Below are 17970 nucleotides of genomic sequence, written 5' to 3'. Positions count from 1 at the left end.
ATAAAACTGCATATAAATATATACAGTGCATAGTAATATACAGTCATATTGACAACTTTCTCTGCTCTCCTAAAGAAAATTAGGGCAACCCAGAGTAATACAAGGTCATGAATTTTGAATTCATACCCGGGTTAGATTTGTATCTTCCTATTACTTAAAAAAATGTGGCCTCAAATAAGATATTTAACCCCTGGTGCTCAGTGTTCTGTAGTACAAGAGAGCAGTAAGAACACATCCCTTGCGCTCAGGTTAAAAGAAACAATGATAAACTTTTATAATATTTTATAATCCTCATTATGTGTTAAATTTCATTCTAAGCAATTTACATAATTCAATCAATATTCGGCACGAAACAAAGTGTCTTAATGTATTTTGGCTACTCAATTTGTAAGCACTAAACAAAATTTTCACTGTTCTAGAACTGAGTGGTCCAGGATCAAGGTACCAACAGGCTGGTTTGTAATGAGAGCCCTTTCTACATGGAAGGCTCTATCTGGTTATGTGCTCCCATATGAGAAAGGGTATGTGAATTTCTTTGGGCCTTTTGTGCAAGGGTACTAATCCCATTCATGAAGGCTCCACTCTCCTAAACTCCCACATAACCTGAAACTTCACTAGGCTGGCTGGAACTCCCAGAGATCTACCTGTCTGCTTCCCAAGCACTGGGATAACAGGTATGTTCCACCACGCATAGGTTTTGAGGGAAAGATTTTCAACGTAAGAATTTGTGGAGGATGTGGATATTCAGACCATAGCAGGATAGATTTTGCAATCTCCCTTGTTTCCTAATTAAGGAACTGAAGGAGGGGAAATTTGAATGTTTTGACCATATTACATAGTCGTTAGTGGAAGGGCTTGGACTTGAACTTAGGGTAGGAGGTTATTGCTTTTAATATCCTTGCTTCAGTCCCACCTCGAGGAAGAAAAGCATATGTTTAAAATATATGAGAAATTCCTAAGTGTGGTTTTTATACCATAAATAATTTTTAAAATTTTTGTGTTTGTATATTTGTATGTTTACATTTGCATGGGGGTAAGCATGCACATGTTCATATATGTATATCAACCAAATGTGATGGTTGGGTATCTTCCAATATGGCTTCCCTCTACCTCTTTCCCAACTCTCATGTGGGAGTTTGCTGTCCACTCCAGTGTCTGAGCTATCGTATGCTGCCATGCCTGAGTTCTGTGTATGTGCTGTAGAGCCAACCTCAGGTCCTCATGCTTATGCATAACTAGCTGAGCCACATCCCCAGACCCAAACTCAAATATGTATCATCATCATCATCATCATCATCATCATCATCATCATGATGCAGGTGTCACCAGTGCAAAGCGATTCTAAAACTGTCTAAGGATAGCGAGAGTACAGAAACAAAGGAAATCTGTAGAAACCCTTAAGATACTGCTTGGACCAAGAGTTCCCAGGCTCCTGATACACAAACAATAAACCAAAACCTAACAGCATGCACTTAATGCACTTACTGCTTGAAATGCAAATGAGCAGGAAGATTTCTCAACCGTGGCATCTCAGGATGCAGGAAGATTGGAAAAATAAGGAAAAGCCACAACAGGATGGTCCGTCTCAAGTCAAGAGACACCAGCTGTTGACAGCATTCCAGAGACCTGTCTCAAATAACAACAGTGGCGCTTGACCCCAGCTCCTCTGCATGTCCACAGGACTGGGAAGAGGTGCATATTGTTATGTTAGAACTAAAGCTGTAACCCGAATATTTTACCTTCTCATGACCATCTCATTTATTTTCTGAAACATCTCAATCTATTCTTCTTATCTCCAAATAATTCAGGTAGACTTACAAGTCCATTACTCTTCTGGTTGCTGTGACATGACAAGAGAAAATTAAGAAAGGAAGGGTTTATTATGGCTCCTAGTCCATCATTGAGGGGACAGAAAGGCATGAAGGAGGAATGGAAGGTAGTTCCTCACACTGAATTCATAGTCAGCAAACAGAGAGAGGGGGATATTGGGGGGTCTTGATTTGGTTTTGTCATTATGTTTAATCTTGGACCACACTTAGTTTGCTTCCTGATGCTGTGTCAAAGATCATAACCAAAAGTAACTTGGGGGAAGGGGGTATTTAGCTTACATAAGTATATCACAGTCTATCACTGAGGGAAGCAACAGTTTTAGATAGTGTTCCTATTGTTGAAAAAAAACAAAACAAAACAAAACCATGACCATAAAGCAAGTTGGGAAGAAAGGGTTTATTTGGCTTATATCTCCACACTGTAGTCAATCATTTAAGGAAGTCAGGACAGGTCAAACAAAGCTGGATCCTGAAAGCAGGAGCTGATGCAGAAACCATGGTGGGGCGCTGCCTACTGGCTTGCTCCCCCTTCACTTACTCAGCCTGCTCTCTTATAAAACCCAGAACCACTAGCCAAGGGATGAAAACACCTACCATGGGCTGAGCCCTCCCCCATCAATCACTAATTGAAAAAAATGCTTTACAGCTGGATCTCATGGAGACATTTCCTCGCCTGAGCCTCCTCCTCCTCTGATGGCTTTAGCTTGTGTCAAGTTGACACAAAACCAGCCAGTACAACAACCATCACAGCTAGCTTTGGTGTGGTTTCTGATGTAGGTAGCAGAATATGCCACTTATTTATAGTAAGTTTGGGCTGAAACAGGAGCTGTTTAAACAGGTTCTCCTGCCTGGACTTTGTCTTGTCCCTCTGTTGTGACTGTAGTGTTCACCGAGCTGATGACCTGCCTTTATGGTAGTGGCATCAGAATTGACATTCAAAGGATAATGATATGGAGGTTTCCTTAGATCCTGGACCATGTGCTAGGGATAGCAGCAAACAAACCTAAGCATGGATGGATATGATCCTCTCTTACAAAATTGCTGTTTTCCCTCATTCTCTTGAGCTGGTGGCCTAACGGCCTCGGAATGAAAACTTGAGATCAGTAGTTCTCATCCTGTGGGTCATGACCCCTTTGGCAGGGTCATGCTTCCCTTTCACAGGGGTCACCCAAGACCTTTGGACAACACAGACATTTACAATTCAATGCATAGCAAAATTACACTTCATAACAAAATTCGTAGCAAAATTACAGTTATAAAATATCAATAAAAATAAATTTATGGTTAAGTGTAACTGCAATATAAGGATTTAATATGCTGTATTAAAGAGGCACAGCATTAGGGAAGCTAAGAACCACTATCTGAGATGAACACTGTTACAGCTTAATTTATTCCTGTGTTCTCCCCTTTATCACTGAGACTCCAATGTGAATTCATTCATGACCTCAAGGGAAAGACATCTTACTGTGTTGTGAGTCAGATTTACACAAAATAAACAGGATCTCAGTATACACTTGTCTATAGTAGGCATTGGATTTAGGATCAGAAAATCTCTCTCACAATAATCCCATGTCACAGCCACCTAGAGAAGTTCAATAACTAGACAAAGGTTGGAAGTCAGAAATAATTTATTTCTGCCACAAGCATACATGGGCTTTCTATCCTCAGACTCAACAAATGAAGAATGGAAAGTATTTGAAATACAAAATTGCACCTATATCAAAAACGTACAGATGTTCTCTTACTTTTTTTGTAAATAATATAGTATGACAGCTACTCACATAGAATTTATATTATATTGCTTTAGGTTTATTATGTAATTCAGAGATCATTTGAAGTATATGGGAGGATGGATAGATGTTAGATACAAATACTATACAATTTTATGAAAGAGGCTTTAGAATCTAAGAATTGCATACTTTTGAGGTGTTTGAACAAATCACTGGAGGTTATGAAGGAAGAATTACTTCTACTGATGAAGATAATACGTGTAAAAGGAGGTCGATTTTAGGTAGTATATAAAGTAGGAGCCACTGATGAAATATTTGAGCTTTTCCTTTCTTGACCTTCTTCTTGTTGCTGTGAGGACATAAGATAGCCATAAGAAGATGCTAAGATTGTCCTATGGAACAGATAAGAACTCTCTGCCTTCTCTTGCTAATAATTCATAAATACTGCAATTCCTGAAATCCTGAAATCCCACACGTCCCACGTCTCTCTGCAGAAGGCCGATGCTGTACGTGTGATCACCTTCACCGGCTGTATGGGAGAAACATACTTTGACAACAAACCTATAGGTTTATGGAACTTCCGGGAGAAAGAAGGCGACTGTAAGGGATGTACTGTCAGGTGAGTTGAGATGAAAAGACCAGGTCTGTGCAGCACACAGTTTGAATTTTACTGGATCTCCATCTATCATGACGTAGAATAGGTTTGACTGTACTTCTGGTGGATTTATCAAGTAGGTGAAACTTCAGCTCCCTTCTCAACTGTGAAGGTATTTTCCAAGGATCTTGAAAAGTGCCCTTCAATATATTTACATGGCTATGTGTTTTTTATAAAATCTTCACAGATGAGAGATTTGAAGCACAGTCAATTAAGACTAGTCTCTTCCTCTGTGAGTTCCTCTTCATCGCCATGTGAGTTTGGTTATCTATTAATGACTTCTAGTTATAATCATTTTATAAGGAGAGTTACCCCCACAAGCTGATTAAGTATACATATAGAAACCTAGCTTATATCACTTTTCCTGTAGGACTTTTCAAATTGACATGTGAATTCCTGCAAATGCTTACGGGGATAACTGCAGAGAACTTTGAGATGCTGCTTAAGATGGGAGAGATAACAGGTACCCAGTCAATCCTGGAAGAAGTATCATGATATATAGCATTAAATGTAAGAAGGAGATGAGAACAAACAGGATTTTAAAGTATATACAACATACAATGCAAATGCAGGAAATAGTTTTATATAAACCTGAATAGATAGTATACAAATAATAAACTAAGAGTAGGGGATTTCTCAACATAAAAATACAGAGCCTCCCCCCCCCCCCGCGCCAGGCATTTGAGCCTAAAAATAATATGATTATAGTAAAACACTGCAGTATATATTAAATACCTAGAGGATTAAAGTGCTATATGCAAGAATTCAGAAGTACTAGGCACTTGGGTTTTTTAAAATTCTAATTTAATGAGTGCATGGGTATTTCAAAATCCCAACCCCTATCAACACAACAGAGAACATTTTACAATTTCTTCTAAACATCTCTACCTGACCATAAAGGAAGAATCTCCAAGACATCTGTGAAAGTTTTGATGTCCAAGTCCTTTTGGTATCACAACTAATCAACATGGCAGGAGAGGCTGACATATTTAATATCGTTTTATCCAGAACATATTGACACAGGATATGGAAAGCTGTCTATCAAGTAGCTTCAATTCAACCAAAACCATGAATTACAATGTCAAGGCTATCTTGGTATACATGTAGGCCAGGGAACACAGGCTCAATGTGCCTGATGATTCTAAAACTTCAAACGGTCATTCTGTCATGCACAGATTCTAAGACGATCACATCATTAACATTTAACCTTCTGATACTAAGAAGAGTTCAATTCGTTCTCACTTGTCAAAAGATGTATGACCAGGAAAGGAGGGAAAATGGGCAAAATAGTTAGAAATATAAAGCATGATAAAAATCCCTTTGAAGGGGTATACAGTGCCCCTTTGGAAATCTGCTTTGTGGACGAGGTAACATCTGAGGGGATCCTCAAGGGTGTGTGAAAGTCCAGTAAATGTTTACCAAATTGAATGTGGAGAGCCCAGAAAATCAGTGTCCACTGCCCATTCCTCTGCCACAATACATTAATACCATGACTAAAAGCAAGCTGGGGAGGAGAGGGTTTGTCTGAGCTTCTGTGATCACAGTCCTAGTCATGGCAACCCCTCAAGCAGAGTAGGAACCTAGAGGTAGGCACTGGAGCAGAAGCCACTGAAGAATGCTTACTGGGTTGCTCTCTATGGCTTCCTCAGCCTTCTTTCTTCTGGGACCCAGAATCCCCAGCCCAGTGGAGAAAACGTTCACAATGGACTCTGTCCTCCACATCAACAATTAACCAAGAAAATACCCAATAGGCTTGCACATAGAAAATCTTGCTCATAGAAATTCTCGATAATATACCTTCTTCCGAAATGTCTCTAGCTTATGTCAAGGACAAAAACTACTCAGGAGTCCTTCATTATGCTTCTTGCTGCAAAATCACACTTATTTTTGATTGTGATTGAGGAAGTTTCATTGTAGACATGAATGATAGAACAGCCCGAGGCCTCTGGAAGAGTCCAGACTGAACCAGGCCAGCAGACTGAACTGGATCACAAGAATAGAGAGATGGGGAACAAGAGAGGAAGGGAAGAAAGGGAGAGGAAGAAGAGCATTATGGGAACCAAGAAAGAAGTGCCAGGAGTAGCTTTCTGTTTTTAAAGTAAAGTTCTATGTTTATATAAATAATTTTATATTGGAAGATTTTTAAAAGTGTCTTTTTGCTCTATAGAATTATTTTATAGGGTTGCTATTGTTCTTTTATATGACTTGATTCTATAGTTGCATAGGTGTTGATGGTCATCTCCAGCGCTGTTGACCCATGTGGCCTTGCATTTGTGACAGTTGTGTCTATAGAACTCTATGTACTGTTGTTTTTGGTTTCTTTCCAAGAAGCTTTGTCACATTTTTACATAAATAACAATCATTCGATTTAAAGGAGAAAGTTGGTTTTGTGAGAAAGATAAAATACAAACCTATGGGAGGTAAGCTGGGAATATTCTAGGGAGGCCTCAGAATGTTATGTTTGGAAAGCTGCATCTTTAGGTAAATAAATAAATAAATAAATAAAGGGTGTAGTTATTCTGATACTAAGAATATTAGCTAAGGAATAACTTACTTTTCTAAAATATGAAAAGTCACATTAAGATTCAAGTACAAAAAATGTGCCAGAAATAAAACGCAGTTAGCTGAACCTGAAAATTACACAGAGATTTTAAGTGCTTAGACACACTGTACACCCTTGCTGTACTGGCAAGCAGGCACAGAACACGGCTGCTCCAGAACAGCAAAGTTGTTCTCTGTGCTTGCTCAAGATTGCACAAAATGTACATGAAAATCTAATATAATGTTACATGTTGGAATACTATAGTATATAAATGAACTAACTTTTCTTAACTCGAAGTTACTCATTCAAAGCAGGTGTTTGCTTTTTCTTTTTTACTAAGCTCTGCGGTGAATTGAGTGAAGGCAGCTGTTCTACCCCAGTGCGCTTGCTCACTGCCCACCCGAAACTCTTTCCCATAAATTGTCTTCTGCCTTTGGTGAGATAATGTCAAATGCTGGAGTTGGGAGAGACTTTAGAAATCTAAAAGTGATTGAAACCTTCATGTCACGCTTGGGAAATTCCAACATGAATCGCTAAATGACTTTTGTGAGATTCTCCAGCAGTCCCAGGAGTACCTGATATCTAATCCACCTTGAGAAGTAGATAGATTTGGGACACAAGGATGTCAGGGTTTAACTTCCCTGTGTTTATATCAGAGAATATACTGACATGTCTCCTTTGAGTCTATAGTTGTGTAGTGATTTTTTTTTTTTTTTGGTGTTTGGGTAATTTTAAAGTAATCAATAAGTAGCAATGTCTGAGGACAAAGCACATAGAAAGCAAATAGGGAGGATGCTCCCAACCCTTATCTGGGATTTTCTTAGTACCAGGGTGGTTTAATACGCCAGGCTCTGACAAATGAGAACTACAAGAAGTGTGTAAAAGTCTCTTGTACTATCCTCTCCTTCCTAGTGCAGTGCTTCAGAAGTTAGTGTATTATGATGAAAGGCTAAATAATAGCCAAGTGACTCACTATAAAGTAGGGGATTAATAAGCTAACTTAGTTCTCCAGGTTAAGATATTGTATGAATACACACACAGCATCTTTTATATTACACTTAGTGTTCCAATCCTCTCTAACAAGGAACCAAGAGTAAGTGAACTTGTACAAGTGTGAAGCAGCTTTTCAAACATAGCATAGTCATTTTTGTACTCTATAATTTTTATCTCACTAGCCATGATTTTATTGAAATGTCATTTTATGGTTCTTGTTTTATATCATACTTCTCTTTAGCCCCTCTACCCTCAAAACAGTACAATGCTCCAGTTTCAAAACTTACATGAATAGTAATATGCAGCTACTAAACGTTTGAAGACTCTCCCCACAGTGAGACTTGTTCTGAAAGAACAAGTTCTGAATAAACAACCAGTACATAATGATGTGTGTGTGTGGGGGGGGGGATAGATAGCTGGGTGGATGGATGCATGGTTAGATGGGTAGATAGCTGAGTACATGGATCCAAGGTTAGATACTTTAATGCCCAGATACATAGATGGATGAGATAAACTCACACTTAAATAACAAATACTTTTCAAATGTTTTATTTATAAGATTTTTCTCAATCACTAATTATTAAATGAATATTGAAAATATATTCTCTGTGAATCCTTTTGCTACATGAAAATCTCCTTTACCCTACAAACGTTTAGTGTAATCTATTAGACGGGCTAGCCTAGACCCTGAGTTTATACCTGCTATAGGTAGGGACCCATAATATCCAAACAGTTTCTTAGAGTCACATACAAATTAAAATAAACACAAGTTAAAAAGACAGAGTGAAAACACAGATATCTTTCATTGTCTGAATTTAATTTACCCAAGGAGGACTTGTTGGACAGGGATTATCTTGAGTTTGAGGGCTCATGTTCTTCCATGGTTTGTAGATGGGAAGTGTCGTAGTAGATTCAGCCCATCCCAAACTTTAACAGTATGCATAAATATCACTAAGAAGGGCTTAAGTATTATGTACTTTTCTACTAAGTACTTGCCTTAACATAACTATGAAAGAAAGTCCAGGGAAGAGATTATGGTTTGAGGGCTAAAGCTGTGGCCAGTGGAGGTAAGAGGAATCCATGCCATATTTAAGATAGTTTGTATCCCGCAACAGCTTACCATTCACTCCTGGCACACTGTCTGGTTCATTGAAGGATGACAAACCAAAGAGATCTAACTGGTATGAAATGTCTCTTTTCAGCCCACAAGTGGAAGATAGTGAGGGGACTATTCAGTTTGATGGTGAAGGCTATGCATTAGTGAGCCGCCCTATCCGCTGGTACCCCAACATCTCCACAGTCATGTTCAAGTTCCGGACATTTTCATCAAGTGCTCTCCTGATGTATCTTGCCACACGAGACCTGGTAACATGGAGAATGGGAAATGTGTTTGCGTCTTCTTTTTTTGTAGAATACCAATATAATGATTAGTTATTGATAAAATTATCAGTTAAACATAAAGGAGGTTTATAATAGCTGTGGGGTAGCCAAGAATGATACAGCAAATGCTTACATATTTTCAGTGATAATTTAATCACAATAGAATGTAGTGGTTTTGTTTTGTTTTGTTTTGTTTTGTTTTGTTTTGTTTTTTCACTATCACATCCCAGATAACTCTTTATGGGAACCACACAGTGATCATTTGCCCAGGATGGAATTATGTGGACAAATATAGTTCTCTCTTCCTATTTGAGAGACTTCAGCTGAAAGATATTTTGAAATACTTCTTGACCTCAGTTTTTCTCAGATCTGTGTTTCTTTAGTAAATTCTTTTGGGGATCTTATAGCTTGATTTGCCTCATGGGTTTTCAAAGGAATCCACTTTGCACTACTGTCACAAGAGAACATGCCCCAGGGATTTGACAGTAACCATCTGTGCCATAACATCACACTCACAATCCAAGACACATTACAAAGTGTAACACTGGTTCTGTTTCAGAAATGTACTCCTGTCACAGGTGACATGCACAGCAATCTTGTCATGAGGCCCCTTTATAAACCCCATAAAAAGTGAATACCCATATATGTCTTCGTGTACCTAATCACTTATGTGTTTTTACTCTATTACTAGAAAGATTTCATGAGTGTAGAGCTCAGTGATGGACATGTGAAAGTCAGCTATGACCTGGGCTCAGGAATGACTTCCGTTGTCAGCAATCAAAACCATAATGATGGGAAATGGAAAGCATTCACGCTGTCGCGGATTCAGAAACAAGGTGAGCTGTAAAAGTTAGAATGCAGCATGTACCTAAGCCAGGCCACCCAGAGTACCCGTGAATATCACCAGGAGAAGGACCTTGCCTGTAATTTCAGTTACTTGCAAGTTCTGTGAAAAAAATGATACAGTCATTTCTTTGGCTTACATTATAGGTGGTTTAGACAAGACTGATTGAAGAGCCAAATGGTTCTCTGTCATTTTCTTTTCTGAAACTGAGAGCTTAATTTGGAAGCATGAAAGTGTCTTAAAGCCTGTGAAATTATATCCTATAACAGGTTTGGAAATGGTTGTGTGCTTTTCTGTTTTGTCGAGAAGTTCCTTTACTTTAAAATCTGTAGGGTGGTATGGCACAACTATAGGTTCTGTTCTCTTCCAAAATGTCAACAAAACTGTAAATATGTTCCTGTAATTAACTGAGAAATTGGCATGACATTTGTTATGGTTCTGAAACTTATTAGAAGTAATCATTATTTCATTTGATTATATCGGGAAGTATTTTGATCTGTTGTTAGAGAATGGAAAATGTACCTTTAAACTTAAGTATGCTGGCGAACATATGTGGGTGTATACATACATGTTATTCATATACATCATACATTCATATGCTATGTGTATATATTGTATATATGTACATACGTGTGTGTGTGTGTGTGTGTGTGTGTGAGAGAGAGAGAGAGAGAGAGAGAGAGAGAGAGAGAGAGAGAGCGCTAATCTTGGCTGATAGCTCAAGTCAGATGTGACCTCACATCCAGAACTGCCTCTATCAGATGTATCTGTTGCTGCACAAGGAATAATTGTGAAGAATGTTTTTTCATTCCCAATTAAAGTAGAATGGCCCAGCCCACTGTAGCTGTGTCCATCCAAAGGCAAGTGGAGATGGGCTGTATAAAAATGGTAGCTAAAGGTAACCCTCGAGGGAAGCCAGTGAATGGCACTCCGACAGCTTCTGCTTCAAATTCCAGTCTTACGTCACCACCTTGGCTTTTCTTGATAATGAACTGTAACCTCTAAGTCGAATAAACCCTTGGCTCCTCAAACTTGTTTTTGGTCAGAATGTTTGATCACAGCAACAGAAAGTGAATTAAAGCAAGGTGATTAATCATAACCAAGATGGAAGGCCATATCTCTTAGTAGTCAGAATGGTATAATGATCTAATTGTTATTTGGATAAAATCTTATTATTCTCTTCTCTATGGCATTACCAATATCTGAAATCCAAACTTTGATACTTCTACAAATAGATATAGACTTAATTAATATTTATGAGGCCAATGTGATATTTTAAGAAAGTTTAGATTTAATGGTGTGCCACCTTACCTCACAGCCTCTATTTAATAATGTTTTGTGAATCATCTACTAAGCACTGTGTAGGAACTAAAGGAAATCTGAAGCAAATTTTGCCTTCAAGAAACTTATGGTCAGATGGTGGTTACTAGATGGGAGAGTTGTGTATAGTAAGCTAGCTGTCTTCCATTGTAAGAGTTTCTATTGCCGTGATCAAACACCATGACCGAAAGCAATTTGGGAAGGAAAGGATTTATTTACTCTTCCATATCATTGCTAAAGGCACTCAGGACAGGAATTCAAGAAAGCCAGGAACTGAGACAGAGGCCATGGAAGAGTGATGCTTACAGGCTTGCTCTTCATTGTGTGTTCACCTGACTTTCTTATAGCTCTCATGATCACCAGCCCCAGGGTGGCACTACCCACAATAAGCTGGGCCTTCCTATATCAATCACTAAATAAGAAAATTACCTACAGGTTTGCCAACAGAAAAATCTAACAGAGGCATTCTTCTCAATTGGGGTATCTTCTTCTCAGATTAAGCTAGCTTGTGTCAAGTTGATATAAAACTAGCTGGTACCTAGTCTTAGAAGAAAGCTATTTGAGTGGTAAGGAGAAATCAGAACCAGGAAGTACCCCTGAGACATGAACGAAGGGAGAAGAGTGGCACCTGCAGAGTTCTCAAAGGAAGGTTGCACAAAATCTGGGGCCACCTGAGAACACAACAACCACCTTAAAGCTGCAACTCCTCAGAGGAACTCCGTAGAGAACAAAAAAGCTGATGTTACCATTGTGTAAACTGGCGGGCTACATCCTTTGTCCTCTTGTAAAAGAGACACAGAGCTCCCAGGAGATAAGAATTCTGTGCAGTTCAGGAAGGACACTTAATTAGATGTTTCTCAAAGTCCTTTAATCACATAAACCCTTCTACTACTGCAGCAGCATTGTTCTGCCAGACACGTGTTAGCAACCACACTGATCACTATTAGTAGATGTGTAAGCTAAGTAGATGGATGATGTTAAAAAAAAATTACTGCATGATGCTTGGATAGCAGGGTGAGTTTGTGCAGAGCCTTATGAGGTAATAAAATGATGTTAGCCATAAGGGATCTTAACTCTACCGAGATTGTGGTACTATTAGATTTGGGCTTCAGTGAAATTTCTTTCAGAGCAGCTTGGTCAGTATCATTGTTACCTCCTGAAATCTTGAGAGAACCAGTAAATAGGAAAAAAAAAAAAACTAAAATCAGTAATAAGAATGGAGAGGGAAGAAGGGTTGAGTGATCTCAAATATTATATACTCAATAAGCTTAGAGGAGCAAGATCTGGAAGAATACTTTTTTTCTTAGATAACAAGATTATGGCAGTACTATTGAAGGAGTTACTAACTAAACTGAGAGAAAATATAAAGAGTTTTGTTTTGTTTGAAAAAGTCAGTTCTATGTGGGACATGTTGTATTCACGGTAGCTTTAGAATTATTCGTGGCCTAATGAAACTGTGTGCTAAGCAGGCAATTAGATGGAGTGAGGATAATGGAAATCTAGAGAGGAGGTGGAGGAGTTGGAACCATCCTCATGCTTGCAATGGTCAGAGATAAGTTTAGGGTGAGAACAGCGAGTAGAATATCAGATCAAGCAGGCCCACAGCCTGAAAGCCCACAAATATTGAAAGAGTAATTAAATGAAGACCCTATAAGGGGGCAATAAGAAAATAATCATAGAAAGCTAAAGCGAGTCTTTGTGAAAGCCTGACATTAAAGTAGGAAAAGAACACATTTCTTCAAAGAATAAAGATCTGGACATGGTGGCACATGCCTTGAATCCCAGCTCTGGGGAAGTAGAGGCAAGAGGATTAAGAATTAAAGGTCATCCTTTAATTAAATTATATGGACAACACAAACTCATCTATAGTCACATAAAGCATATGAGCGCTCTGGATGTCAAGATGGCAGAAGTGTAGGGTATGGAGGTAGACCTGCAAAAACTTCCGAGGAAACTTTTGGAGGGATAGACACACTCATTTTCTTGAAAGAAGTGATGAGTTCCATTGATGTATAGATACTTCAAATTTTGTTAGCGTGTGCCTATTGAACACTGGCGAAGTTTAATATATCACCTAATCAATAATGCATCACTAAAGCTATTTTAAATATCATAATTAGTATACTTACATAGAATAACTGTATGTGAGGACATTGATTTTATTGGATATGAAATTTCAGAGGGATACCTTTAAGTTTAAAAGACTGATTGGGAGTAACAATGCAACCAAATAAAATAATTCATCTATGCTTGAGAGTACAGAGTTCCCCACTCTGCTTCAGAATATGGTTCTCATTAAGAGAAAATGCCAGTAATGGTGTCTTCCTTGCCAGCTGTGAATTTTCAGGCAAGTTCATGCTCAGACGTGAATATGTGGGGGAGCTGTTATCATATCACACATATAAATGAACTTGACTTTACTATCTTGACTAAAACTAAGAAGTGAGCAAGAAAAAGAACATTAGGACAGATCAATATATCCTAAGTATTTAAAGATATACGGGAAGGGATAGTGAGATGACACAGCAGTTAAAGGTGCCTGCTACCAATGGTGACCTCCTCAGTTTGACCTGTGAACCAGCATGGTCAAACGAGAGAACTATCTCCTGAAAGTCACCCTTGACCTCCACACATATGCGTGCATGTGTACACACACATAGGCACATACATATGTTTAATAAAAGTAATTAAAACCTTTCTTAGGGGTAAATGGGAAGAGACTGAAAATTAAAAGTTAGAAAAACTAAAGAGGTTGATACACTGGAAGGCAAAAGAAAAAAAAATATCCTACAATGAAAGAAATACTAACAACATCAAATATCTCATTAAAACTATGATAAGGACTTAAGGTGCTCAGGTTTTGAAGGCTTTAAGATAGGAGTGCACCAAGCACTGAGTTGAGATGGAGTAAGGCTGCAGCATCGTAGGTGATTGCATTTGATCGATGACCACGTTCACTGCTTTGTACAGATTATTGTTTGTTTGTAAAACCACTGCTATCTTGAAATTCAGAATCATTCCATGAGGGTGTTTGCACCTTCCTTCACTCTGGAGTGAAACCACAGCAACTAATATATTAGACAGCATAATCCCCAGAGGGCACAGAATGGGTCCAAAGCTGAAAATAACTAGGTTTTTGTTTGATTTAGAGAAGAAAAGGATTACCGAGGTAGAAATGGTGCATAACAACCTGAGATGATTACAAAATTATATAAAAAGCCTTCATGCTCTGCTTACTAAGGAATAACACCAACTTTCCCCCATGGTTACTCATAAAATGGATCGCTGAACCCACCAAATCTAAACTTGTATAGGGGTAGCTTCTCTGATAGTCTACAAATAAAACAAATAATGAGGACTAACACTTCCTATTGAAAGCTTCCTCATCCCTGGCACTCTCAAAGGCTGCAGGAAAGCCTTCATTAGAGTTAGCTGTGGGGCTGAGTTCATCAGAATCAGCTGTGCGGCTGAGTTCCACTTGAGTTCTGCCGATGCTCTTTGGTCCTGAAGTGGCTTCCAAAACTACAGATATCCTCTCATGGATACAGAGGGAAAGTATATCCGATCACTAGCTTGCTGGTGACAGAAGCAGAATCCCATTTATACACTGTACTGAACTATTCCCCAAGTCTTCAGAGAGACAAGTTTCATGTTCCCATGAACGGAGCCATATAAAGCTTCTCTGTGATAGGGATTTAAAAAATAGACTATGTATGAAAGTCTTAAAAAAACAGCTCCGTAAATCTAATTTTCCTTAATTCTCAATCTGATCTAAGAGGTATGTGAATAGAGAGCTAATTATATGTGTACCGGTAATTAAATATATGTATAAAACTAATTAAAAATTTGAATATTGATTTGTTAAATACATCTTAATGGGACAACTATTCCTTTATGGTAATCTTAACATTATCTAGTTTGGTTTTATACTTTTTACAAAACTGGACTTTTGCCAGGTTTAGTGGGGCATACCTTTAATTCTGACACGCAGGAGGCAGAGAGGCAAATGGATCCTTGAAGTAGAAGTCCGCTCTGGTCTTCTGGTAACTGTAAAGTGAGTTGCAGGCCTGTCAGAGCCACACACACACACACACACACACACACACACACAATGTTTGAAGTTTGGGATATTTCATTAGGGTCATTTTTTTTCTGTGTTGATGGTATTTGATTTTATTGAAGATAGATTTTGAGGTTCAGTATCATGGTAGACTACAAAGGAAGTTTGGAGTTTGCTATTTTTTGTTTTCCAAAGACTCTCAATTCTAATCAATGATGAATGGACAGAGTATAATAATGTTGCATGTTCAAACAAATTTGAGTATTGTCTCATCTGCACCCCTCTGTTGGAACACCACAGAGTACACTGGCACGCTGAAATGTCTGGGCAGCCAAGCATTACTATATGTGTTCAACACTGATCCAGCATATACTATATGCATTTGAACCAGGGACATGGGAGAAACTAACACTGCAAACAGTGAACATTTAGAGATTCCCTTATGGCTCCAATACCCATGTCCAAATCCACCCTAATTCTCATCTTCTACCAGGCCAAGATCCAGAAGCAAAATCTGTAAGATTAATAAGCTGATGCCTCAATATCCATCAAGGGCCTAAAACAAGTAATGTGCTTGAAGGTTAGGTCTAAGTAGGTAACATGCTGAGGAGGCATGTAATTCAGGAGCCAAGCCTGATCTTTAGAAATGAATGAGAAAATTGATGATATAAAGAATTCCCATTTGCTTTCTAAACATAGCAGTCTCGGTAGAGATATAACTCCTCCCTTCTCCCTTCCCTATGTCTATATTCTGATCCCCTCCACATGAGAAAACCCTTTGAGATCTAAGGAAAGCAGTAAGTCATGAGGACAGTACATCACTCACAACACAGCCTCCCGGTCTACAGTATGTTTTACAGTAGATGTGGATCTCGCCACCTCGTGGGACCAATTATCCACATCTCTACTTGTATGTGCTATGATTTTATTCAAGTAAAACTTTGCAAATGAGCAGAAACCTCAGTAGTTCTGAGTATGCTGAAATTCACAAATTTGTAGAAGCAACGGGTTGAAGCATTTCTAATTATCCAATTTCTAGTTAGGCAGTTGTGATAACAGAATACTCATTTTCTTTAGTGTAAGAAATGATATCAAGTGGTTTGCTGATAGCCATATAAACTTCCCTCCTTTGTCTGCTGATCTGCCTTCATTGTGTGGAAGCCATTATTTTCCTGCTCTGGTGTGAATGTATCCAGACTGTACTGAATTAATGCTATTGTTGCACATTAAATGGTTACATATGTAATACACATGCTGAGAGAACACCAGTGTCTATTTGAAATGTAGACAATGTATCTCCAGTTGTCAGCAGGAACATAGCTGTGGTGAGCCTTGTGCTAATTAAATAGAATATTCCTTTTTCCATTACAGCCAACATATCGATTGTCGACATCGATTCTAACCAGGAGGAGAATGTAGCTACTTCATCTTCTGGAAACAACTTTGGTCTTGACTTGAAAGCAGATGACAAAATATATTTTGGTGGCCTGCCAACTCTGAGAAACTTGAGGTAATCTAGTGACTACTTAAAGTGAAAGTTTTAATTAAATGGTCACTAGCATTGTGAAGTTTAATTACAATAGCAATGTCATATAACCTTTAGCTACAAAAAGGACTAATCAAATAATAATAATGTCGCATGTAAGAACAACACTAGGATGTAGAAACTGGGGATTAATTTGACATCTTTGTTGAAGAGATAAATTTGAATTGCTATTTCTCTTATATACACTTGCTGAAAAGAATTATGAAAGTAATTAAAGATGGAAGCTGAAGTTGACTACGGGTTTTGTAATTGCTGTTCTCTGCACACAGTCACCAGAGAGAATGGCATTTGACATTGTGCAGGCTTCTGAAAATTAGTCAGTGTTCAGGATGCTGTGAGTGTAATCTATGTTATTGTGAGTCATTAGCATCATAATAGCATAGGGGAGCTTTCTGAAATACCTAATACTAAATGACATTTGTTATTCACATGCCTGTTCTAGCATAGCTTGGAAATTTCCCATATGCTCTGTAGTTTGCAGGATAGGAAGACATCATTAGCTCACATTTCAGATGGAATGAAAGATCTCAGAGAAGTACCGTGTTTTGAGGTTTTTCATTTTTGGTTTTTGGCTTTTTATTGATGGTTTATCTAGGGTGAGAAAATCCTATGCTACATCTGGAGAATTTTTAAAATGCTAGAGTTGGAAATCATGCAGGAGACTTACTCCCTATATATCACTTTCATATCAACTGAGGGTGTTTTCCCCAGAGTTTATTTATACACCAGGCAATTGTCTAATTGACAATCTTTCATAGGTGTCTATTGATAAACTTCATGGTACAGGTCATGTATGCATATTCATACACATATATTATCATATATATCTATACACATATTACCATATTTGTTAGTCATATAATTCTGAAGTATCAAGTTATAAAAAATCACTGCACATCAAAGTGACTTGAAGAGTGACGTGGTTATCAATTAATAGTTTCTTTGCTAAACATACATTCAACACATGATTTCTAAATATCTACTCTGTACCAGGTAGCATACCAAATGCCGGAAATCCAGTATTTATTTAAATCCAAGATTTATCTTACAAAATCATTAACTATATTCAGA

The 17970-nt window shown here is 38.2% G+C and overlaps 1 protein-coding gene across 4 annotated transcripts in view; it reads left to right on the top strand.

The window, feature by feature from the left end:
• The window catches only part of Lama2 (laminin, alpha 2), a 635907-nt gene that overhangs the window by 577057 nt on the left and 40880 nt on the right, over window positions 1-17970 (top strand). For all 4 annotated transcript variants that reach the window (XM_017313815.1, XM_011243134.1, XM_011243135.1 and 1 more), the window contains 4 exons: window positions 4054-4178; window positions 8952-9114; window positions 9821-9965; window positions 16725-16863. In XM_017313815.1, the coding sequence (XP_017169304.1) occupies window positions 4054-4178; window positions 8952-9114; window positions 9821-9965; window positions 16725-16863 (572 nt within the window). The remainder of the gene's footprint in view (window positions 1-4053; window positions 4179-8951; window positions 9115-9820; window positions 9966-16724; window positions 16864-17970) is intronic.

This window comes from Mus musculus, chromosome 10 (assembly GCF_000001635.26).
Source record: "Mus musculus strain C57BL/6J chromosome 10, GRCm38.p6 C57BL/6J".
NCBI lineage: Eukaryota > Metazoa > Chordata > Mammalia > Rodentia > Muridae > Mus > Mus musculus.
This window is presented reverse-complemented; position numbering and strand designations above follow the sequence as displayed.